General features: G+C 51.2%; 1 protein-coding gene across 1 annotated transcript; it reads left to right on the top strand.

The window, feature by feature from the left end:
* Positions 1 to 956: 956 nt before the first annotated feature.
* Positions 957 to 4996, top strand: HAPLN4 (hyaluronan and proteoglycan link protein 4; the record flags this gene model as incomplete). Its single annotated transcript, XM_006876349.1, has 5 exons — positions 957 to 1069; positions 1730 to 1841; positions 2113 to 2475; positions 3917 to 4240; positions 4605 to 4996. Coding segments are annotated over 5 exons (1304 nt in total), but the record flags the coding sequence as incomplete, so codon positions are not given.
* Between the last annotated feature and the right edge of the window lie 5306 nt (positions 4997 to 10302).

Genomic DNA, 10302 nt, shown 5'->3' with positions numbered 1-10302 from the left:
TGTTCCGTTGTACCTAAGTTTGATATGAGTTGGAACCAACTCAACGGCACCAACAACCCTCCACCCTACCAACTACCAACAACAGCAATAACATGAGTCTGTTTGTAGAAATAATACATCTAGGAGAGAACCCTGGTCACATTGTAAGATAAGCAGTGGACTGCTAACCTCAACGTTGGCAGTTCAAACCCACCAGCCACTTCTTGGGAAAATGAGACTTCTTGCTCCTATAAAGATTTACAGCCTCAGAAACCCTACAGTAGGTCACTGCATCTGCATTGACTTCATATATATCTAAGAGACCTGGCGAAACAGTGGCTAAAGTACTCAGCTGCTAACAGAATGTCAGCAGAAAGATGTGGCAGGATAAAGAACTCTGTAGGGCAGTTCTACTGTGTGTTATAGGAACACTATGGATCAGAATCAACTTGATGGCAATGGATTTACTATATATTTACCCATTGGCTCCTTACCAAAGAATCAGCACCCCATTTCCCAGAGGGAAAAACTGAGGCTCAAAGAGTTACAGTATCTCTAAAGTCCCTCAGAAAGCAACCAACAGAATTGAGTTTGAATTTGTCATGCCAAGTCACCTCTGTACCCTTCATCCTAGGCCATCTGTCATATGATGCTTGTGGGAGCCCCTACTCCGCAGAGTGAGCACCTTTTGGGTGCCAGAGCCAAGGTCCTTGAAATTGTCACCCAATGACATACAGACAGGTCTCTTTTCCAGATCACCTAGCCCCTTGCCCATTCAGGAAATTCGAAAGAACCCTCCCCCATTGGAAAGACAGGTAAACAGGGGTCCTGAGAGGTTTCCCCACTGGCCTTAGGTAAGCCAGCAAGGTTCTGTACTCAGGGTGGTCCATTCTGTCCCCTGCTCCAGGCCAGCCCTCCTGGAACAGGAAAGCTGCGTTCCCTTTAACGCCATCCCCACCCCCCTCCTCCCCTTGCAGGCAGACTCCGGGATTGCGCTGCCCGCAGACCTGCCCAGTCGGTCTTGGACATTCAGGGAGTGCTGTCCGGGAGCGCAGGGGAGCTCCCCCGGCTGGGGCGTGCAGGCAGGATGGTGAGTGTTGACTTCGGGAGCGTCAGTCTCCCTCTCCGGGTTGTCTCATGTCTGCATCTAAGTTCCTCCGAGTTTCTTTCCGTATCTACCTCACTCCATCCTTTGTCTCTCCCTCTTTTCTTCCTCTACCCCTCTCTCCTATCTTTTCTCATCTTCTCCTTATCCTCTAACTCCCTCCGTTAATCGGTTTCTCCCTCTGTCCCTTGAGCTGTTCTCGCCCCGTGTCTCTCTTCTCTCTTCCCTTCTCTCTTTATCTCTTGCTTTCCCAGTGTCTCTGCCTCCCCACCCCCTGCCGGCCCCGTTTGCTGCAGTCTCCTGGCGCACGGATAACCTTGCCGCCGCCACGGCTCCAGCTCCTCCCCCCCTCCCGCCCCCCAGCCCCGGGCCAGGGCCGGAGAGAGGGGGGACGGGGCTCCAAGTGACTTGGAGGGGAAACGCCGGACAAGACAGCTGGAGAGGGATGCCGGAGTCCAGTGTGGAGGATGCCAGGGGACGTAGGGGTCTGCAGCCTGCTCCGGGAAGTCCTCCGGGTCCCTGGCTGGAGTTGGGGGCTAACCCTAGGCGCGGGATTGGTCAGTCAGGGCCATTGACCAGGGCAAAGGATGAGAGGGAGCGTGGATAGAGCAGTCGTAGACCGACCTCCGGACCTCTGCTTCCCAGGTTTGTGCCGGGGCAGCCGTCGGGCCCGGCCTTCTCTGTGCCTGGGGGCTCCTGCTGCTCGCAGCTCCCACTGAGGCGCAACGCGGCCGGAAAAAAGTTGTGCACGTGCTTGGTGAGTCGGGGCCGCGGGGCGGGGTCTCGTGTCCGTGAGGCCGCGACGGAGGCCCCTAGACTGTGGCCTACAGTCAGCGGCCAGTGCGCAGTGGAGGTGGGACATTATCGCTGGTCACGGTCCCCTGCCCATCCCACCTGAGCCCGTTACCCTTTCAACCCACTTCACAGTCCCTTTATCCCTTAGTTGCCCCAGGCTCCTCCCCAGTTCCCCTCTCGTGGAGCCCCGCCCCGCGGCCCCACCTCCCTGATCTTTGCTTGGTCGCCCACAGAGGGAGAGTCAGGCTCGGTAGTTGTGCAGACAGCACCCGGGCAGGTGGTCAGCCATCGGGGCGGCACCATCGTTCTGCCTTGCCGCTATCACTATGAGGCTGCTGCTGACGGCCACGACGACATCCGCCTGAAGTGGACTAAGGTGGTGGACCCGCTAGCCTTCGTTGACGTCTTCGTGGCACTGGGTCCCCAACACCGGGCATTTGGCAGCTACCGAGGGCGGGCCGAACTGCAGGGCGACGGGCCTGGGGATGCCTCGCTGGTGCTCCGCAATGTCACACTGCAAGACTACGGGCGCTATGAATGCGAGGTCACCAACGAGCTGGAGGATGACACAGGCATGGTCAAGCTGGACCTGGAAGGTGATTAGCCTAGGGGAGGAGGGAAAGGAGGACTGCAAAGGACCACATCACATTAGCTTGAAGGAATTTAGAGGATTCTTGGAGTATGGCACTGGGTCTAGACCAGAGCAACTTTGTTCTCCAAGGTATACTGGTAAGGTCTGGAGATATTTTCAGTTGTTACACTTGGGGGAACTTTAATACTGGCATCAAGATGCCAAACACTCTGCAACGCACAGAATGGTCCCCTTCAACAGAGAATGAATGATACAGTCCAACATGTCAATAGTGCTAAAACTGAGAAACCCTAGGATAGCGTGAGCGTCAGGCACCGTAAGATCTAGGCACTCCGTGAGTGTCAGGCACCGTAAGATCTAGGCACTCAGAGAGAAACCAAAAACTAGTTTAACAATCACTTTCCTAAGAATTCCAATTAGAGTCCTAAAGTTGTCTCTCATTGGCCCATCTTGAATCATGTGCCCATGTATGAGCTAATTATTGTGGCTGGGAAATGGGATGCTCTAATTGGTTGACCCTGGAGGTAAGTGGGATCTCTATCTGAAGAATTCCCTCCCACCTGGTTTGCCTTCCATGGTCCACCTTAGAAGTTTCCAGAAGAGTCTAACTTTGTTACAGTAGTAAACACAGCAGCAGCAGCTCTCCTTTACTGGATGTCTTGTATGTGCTATGCACATGGTTGAAAAGCTTTCTGGGTTTTCTAATTTCCCCCAAAATCTCTGAAGAAGATGCTGTTACCAGTGTTGGGGAACTGGCTCAGAGGTTTGAGTTTTGCAGGACCAGTGAGTGATAGCGAGGATTCAAACCCTGGTCTGTCAGGCTCCATGTCCCACTTCCAGGGTCACAAAAAAGGAAGATGAAAGGGAAACTAACCGGTACGACCTCTGGTGATGCTGGGGATCAAAGGGGTTTTCATCCAGGGTCAGTCTTCCAGGGGTTTCCAGTCTGAGGGTGGAGTACTGGCCACAGACACTCCCTGCTACGTTGGTCAAGGCTAGACCAGAGGGAAGGACCCAGTGTTAAGGGAACATAGAGAAAAGTATATAGGGTTGAAATGAATGAGGGAAAGTTTTGAAGGATGAGTAGGAGTTCAACAGATAGACCAGATAGAGTGAACAACATGTAACAAGGTCTTCAGCTATGGAAAGGGGTGGGCATGATTAAATGTGTTATAAAGAGAAGGGTTAAGTGCTGCAGGACCACACTGGACCGCACTGCTCTGGACCGCAAGGTCGGTTTGAATCTCAAGGTCGGCGGTTCATACTCACCAGCCGCTCCTTGGAAACCCTATACAGGGTCGCTATGAGTCGAAACGGGCTAGACCGCACTTAACAACAATAACAAGCTTAAAGCGAAGGGGAGCCAAGGGTTATTTATGTAAGCTGAGGAATGGCGTGGTCAGGTCTGAGACCAGATTCAAGGCTGACCCCTTTTTGCTCCTCAGGTGTGGTTTTTCCCTACCATCCCCGTGGGGGCCGCTACAAACTGACCTTCGCTGAGGCGCACCGTGCATGCGCCGAGCAGGATGGTATTCTGGCTTCGGCGGAGCAGCTGCATGCGGCGTGGCGCGACGGCCTAGACTGGTGCAACGCAGGCTGGCTCCGCGACGGTTCCGTGCAGTATCCGGTGAGCCAGCCCCGGGAGCCCTGCGGCGGGGCCACAAACCCCGGAGCCGGCAGAGGCACCCCCGGGGGCGTACGCAACTACGGCTACCGCCATAACGCAGAGGAGCGCTACGATGCCTTCTGTTTCACCTCCAACCTCCCGGGTGCGTAGATCTCGCCCCTGCTAGAAAGCATCTCCCAGTCATGCCCTGGTCCCGCAATAACTCGCTAGGTTCAGGAAGACCAGAACTCGGCAGTCCTGACCCCAGGACCGCCACTGCCTGGAAGTCAAACTCTGCCTAGAGCTAAAACTGCCCTGACCGATACCAGGTCCTGGCTATAGGTGTATAGGTCTTGAACCCCCGAGGCTGTGGTCTGGACTACAAAGGAGGCCCTGGTCCCGAGATGTAGATATGGTGGTGGTGGGGTCTTTAGTCCCCAGTCTGGAATCTGGTGCTGCAAAGGGGGGTCTTGAATCCTGTCTTGGGATATCAGGCGCGACACTGACGGCTTCCCCATTCCCCACAGGGCGAGTGTTCTTCCTGAAGCCCCTACGGCCGGTGCCTTTTGCTGGGGCGGCGCGCGCGTGCGCTGCGCGCGGTGCGTCAGTGGCCAAGGTGGGGCAGCTGTTTGCCGCGTGGAAGCTGCAGCTACTGGACCGTTGCACGGCTGGCTGGCTGGCCGACGGGAGCGCACGCTACCCCATAGTGAACCCGCGAGCGCGCTGCGGGGGCCGCCGACCTGGTGTGCGCAGCCTGGGCTTCCCTGACACCGCTCGCCGCCTCTTTGGCGTCTACTGTTACCGCGCACCAGGCGCACCAGACCCTGCACCCGGCGGCTGGGGCTGGGGCTGGGCCGGTGGCGGCGGCTGGGCTGGAGGAGCTCGAGACCCTGCTGCCTGGACCCCGCTGCGCGTCTAAGCCAGGCAGACTGGGCAGCTGGGGCATTTGGTGGCTGGCCGAGCGCCCTGATTCCCCAGAAGGCTAACCATGCCATCTGTAGTTCTTGGAGACTGACCACACCCCTTGCAGTCCCTAATGACCAAACATGCTGCCTGAAGTCCCCTGAAGACTGACCACACTCTGATGTGGTAGCCTGGAGACTGCACGTTTTGAAGTCCCCTAGACACCTGATTCCCCCACCCTACCCTGACTTTCTCCAAGAGAGACAGACCTACAAAAGAGACCATGCTGTCTTCCCTGAAGACTGGCCACACCTCCAGAGGTCACCTGGAAGCAGGTCTCTCTGTCCCTGCAGTCACGTGGTAGCCGGCACCATCTGGGCACTCACTGGCCAGTCATCCACTTACAGTCACCTGGTCTTGGGACTCTCCCCAGCCAAAGAGAAAATGGAAACCCAAGGGGTCCCAGGGGGCCATGCCCCTAGCTGCCACCTGAAAGGAGGACTTCTACTGCATGCTGACAATGACTTGGAGACAGGGTCTCATCCCTTCTGAGAGTCTCCATAAGATTTGGGATTTACAGTTCACTTCCCCAGGTTACCCTAGAGAGCAGCCCCACTTCCTCTTTTTCTCTGGAGATTTCCTTCAGATTTGGTGAAGATGGATTAACACATCCCCAGTTGGCTGAGGGACAGAACCCCACACCCCACACCTCAGTCTCCCTAGAGGGAGAGGAAATCAACCCCAACCGGAACCCAGCGCCCCCTTCGCTGGCTGTCACCAAAGAGAGCATCCCACATCCCGGCTCATGGACCCAGAAGTTCTGTGTTGCTGTTGCTATAGAGACCAGCCACCTCTTTACCTACTATCACCAAGGCAACTAGCACAGCCTCTACCTGTCACCTAGAAACATATACCCCCTTCCTGCAGTGGCCCATGGAGAAGGCACTGTCCTCCCCCAGATGTAACCATGGATACCACAGTTTTCCCTTCTCACTGGCTCCCACCTCCAAGACTTACAACTTCACTTCCTGCTGTTCCCAACAGCTGCGGTGACCCCAGTTCCCCCAAGGTGATCCAGCATTCCAGTTCCTCACTCTCACCATGGAAACAGGGTGCCCCTCCCCCAGGTCCAACCCTAATACCTGGCAACTCTTCCCAGATGGCTTGGACCCCAAAGGTGTTGCCATGGAGACCAAACTCTGGTGTGTGAGGTAACAGAATACCAGTCCCTCTCAGAAATAGGGCCCTGTCCCACCAAGCTATTGTCATGGAGATTGTCAACTTCTTCCCCCATGACAATTGCCTACCTGCTCTCAGGAACTTCTCACCAGGGGCCTAGGTGTCAGGGGTGTTTCCCATTGGGACTACAGACAGTCCCTCATCCAGGTGTCCTCCAGGTGTGCCCCTAACTTAGGCAGCTTCTACAGACAGCATTGGACTCAGGGGCTGCTGGCCACCCTTCTTTTGCACGATAACTACCTGCCAGACAGCAACTGTGCACGAGACACCCACCACTCTTTAGTCCTTGCCACACCCTCCACACAGGTATCACCTTGGTAGAGATGAAGAAAACAGGTGAACTAAGCCCCTCAAAGCTGTAAGCAGGAGCCCTCGCCCTGTGTGAGCCCTATCTTTTCTCCTTAGATTCCACCAGGGGGTGATGGAATCTCCTTGAACCTGAAATTTGGCCTAAGCTCCAGGGTTTTAGAGGTGATCTGTCTAGGAGGACAAGACCTAGTCATACTCCCATTGCTGAGAACCAGCTTTGGAGAGATGTCTGAGGGGAAACCATCCAGGCATGAGGGACCTAGTTCTGAGGTCTTGCCGAAAGTCACACTGGAATCTTTCCGGAAGTCATCCTTACTGTCATACCCATCTCTGGGAAATCACCTGGGTTTTGGAACCAGGTAGACTAGGGTTCGATTTCTCCTCTTGCTCACTGTGTGACCAAGTGACAAAGTCTCTCTGAGCCTCAGTTTCTTCTTCTGCATCATGGCTCCACTCAGGGCTGTTCTGAGGTCTTGTGAGTGCAAAGCATACAACAGGGGCTTAATCTTTGTTTCTTTGGTAAGTGAGAAAATGGGGCCACCAAAGGGTAACTACTTAATAAATGCACTTTGATGGACAAAATGCCTCCCAGGCGTGCTTGGTGAGGGTAATGGCTATGAAACACATCTCTTCATTCCTGAGTCCTTTTCAGTTACACAATCTCTCTGTTCTCTCCCCTGACCTGTCTTCTGGATTTCACCTCTCCCTTGACACTGCCCCCATGGGGTCTGCCCTTTCTCACAACTATGGGGTATTGTGCCAGGAACTTTGGAATTTAAAGCATCAAGAAAACACTGAGGGAAGACATTGATTGGTTCAGTGGTAGAATTCTCACCCTCCATGCAAGCACCAAATTTTGCTAAAGATAATTCAAAAATGGCTGCAACAGTACATTAACAGGAAACTGCCAGAGTTTCAGACAAGGAAGTGGAACAAGGAATATCATTGCTGATGTTAGAGGATCTCGATTGAAAGCAGAGAATATTAGAAAGATGCTTACCTATGCTTTATGGACTATGCAAAGACTTTTAACTGTGTGGATCATGACAAGCTATGGACGACAAGCATTGCAGAGAATGGGAATTCCAGAAGACTTGGTCGTGCTCATGAGGAACCTGCCAAGAGGCAGTCATAAGGCAGTCATTCCAACAGAACAAGGGGACAAAATCAGGAAAGGTACGTACCAGGGTTGTATTCTTTCACCATACTTATTTCAATCTGTGTGCTCAGCAAATAATCTGAGAAACTGGATTATATAAAGAAAAGTATGGCATCAGGATTGAAGAAAGACTCTTAACTGTGTGCAATATGCTAATGATACAGCCTTGCTTGCAAAGAGGACTTAAAATACTCACTGATGAAGATCAAAGACCATAGCCTTCAATATGAATTGCACCTCAATGTAAAGAAAACAATGGTCCTCACCACTGAACCAATAAATAAAATCATGATAAATGGAGAAAAGATTGAAATTTTCAAAGACTTCATTTTGCTTGGATCCACTATCCACACTCATGGAAGCAGTAGTCAAGAAATCAAACAATGCACACGACCTCTTTAAAGTGTACAAGAGCAAAGATGTCAATTTGAGGACTAAGATATGCCTGAACCAAGACATTGTATTTCCAATAGCCTCATATGCACGTGAAAGTTGGACAATGAATAAGGAAGACCACAGAAGAATTGATGCCTTTGAGTTATCGTGTTGGAGAAGAATACTGAAAGTATCATAGGTTGCCAGAAAAACAAACAAATCTGTGCTGGAAAAATAACAGCCAGAATGATGCTTAAAAGCCAGGATGGCCAAACTTCGTCTTTCATACTTTGTACATGTTATCAGGAGGAACCAGTCCCTAGAGAAGGACCTCATGCTTGGTAAAGTGAAGGGTCAACGAAAAAGAGGAAGACCCCCCAACAAGATGGATTGGCACAATGATAGCAGCCATGATGAGATCAAGTGAAACATCAATCATGAGAATGGGGCCCGACCAGGCAGTGTTTTGTTCTGTTGTATATAGGGTTGTTATGAGTCGGAACCTACTCTACTACTCTACAGCACTTAACAAAAGCAACAATGTAGGCATCATGGAGTCCTGGTGTGGTACTGTAGGATAAGCACTGTATTGATAACTGTATGGTACTCAGTTCAAAACCATCAGCCACTCCTCAAGGATGCTATGAGTCAGAACTAATGACACTTAACAATGACAACAATGCAAGAGGCATAGGTTTGAATTCTGGCCAATGTATTTTGTGCACTGGGGAGGTCACCCACCCAGTCTGTTGCTATGATGTTGAACAGGTGTCAGCGAAGCTTCCAGACTAAGATGGGATAGAAAGAATAGTCTGGTGATCAACTTGCAAAAATAAATTAAGGAAGGCAGTGAGGTTGTGATTTTTTTCTGGAGTCTAGGGAAAGTGTGGGCAGAAAAAAATGTTCTGGGATGTAAAGTGAGGAGAGAAAAAGGTAATAGTTTGCTTTGGTTGTAGAAGTAGGATGATCATGTAACTAACTGTTCCTGTCATGCTACAGGAAGCAGAACTTCTAGAACCTGGGACCTTCCTCTTAGTCAATTGGAGGTCCAGTCCCTGTGATTCGGCTGCCAGCCCTCCAGCTGGGTAGATGATTCCTCTACTTGTTGCTGCTGCTGCTGTATGCCATGGAGTCGGTTCCGACCCATAGCGACCCTGTACAGGGTTTCTGAGGCTGTAAATCTTTACGGGAGCAGAACGCCTCATCTTTCTCCCATGGAACAGCTGGTAAGTTTCGAACAGCTGACCTTGCGGTTTGCAGCCTGATTCATAGCCACTACGCTACCAGAGCTCCTTTCCTCTACTTGGGGAATGGTAAAAGGAAGATCATAGGTTGAATTGTTTTCCCCAAAAAACATGTTGCAGATGTCATCAGTTAACATGAAGGAGTAAGGTGGGTCCTAGTTCACAATAAGTGGTGTTCTTGAAAAACAGAAGAGACACAGAGGGGATGACCATGTGATGAGGGAAGCAGATACAGCAACAAGCCAAGGATTGCCTGAGTCACCAGAAGCTGGGAGGAAAGAGGCCCCTAGGAGGAATCAAAGGCTGACCCCCTGATTTTGGAACCCAGTCCCAAAATAGTGAGAGAATACTATTCTATGCTTATAAATCATCCAGTTTGTGGGTATTTTGTTATAGCAGTCATGGGGACTCGATGGCTCAGTGGTAGAATATTCACCTTCCATGTGGAAGACTCCAGCACTCGTCTGTCAGTTTGTTGTACTGTGGTAGCTTGTGAGTTGCTGTGATTCTGAAAGCTATGCCACTGGTATTTTAAATACCAGCAGGGTAACTCATGGTGGACAGGTTTCAGATAAACTTCCAGACGAAGACAAACTAGGAAGAAGGAGTGATGAACTACTTCTGAATATTTAATCACTGAAAACCTTATGAATAGCAGAGAAACACTGTCAGATATAGTGCCGGAAAATGAGCCCCTCAGGTTGGAAGGCACTCAAACTGCGAATGGGGAAGAGATGCCTCTTCAAAGTAGAGTTGACCGTGATGGTGCGAATGGAGTAAAGCCCATGGGAGAAAAGCCCACAGGACCTTCATTTGCTGATGGGCCAAAACTCAAAATAAAGAGAAACAGCTGTAAACATCCATTGAAAATTGGAACATGGAATGTACGAACTATGAATCTGGGAAAAATGGAAGTTGTCAAAAATGAAATGGACACATAAACATCGATATCTTAGGCATCAGTGAGCTGAAATGGACTGGTATTGGCCATTTTGA

This window comes from Chrysochloris asiatica, unplaced genomic scaffold, assembly GCF_000296735.1.
Source record: "Chrysochloris asiatica unplaced genomic scaffold, ChrAsi1.0 scaffold00374, whole genome shotgun sequence".
In the NCBI taxonomy this organism is placed as follows: Eukaryota; Metazoa; Chordata; class Mammalia; order Afrosoricida; family Chrysochloridae; genus Chrysochloris; species Chrysochloris asiatica.
Note: the sequence above shows the minus strand (reverse complement) of the source record. Positions and strands in the feature narration are given on the sequence as shown.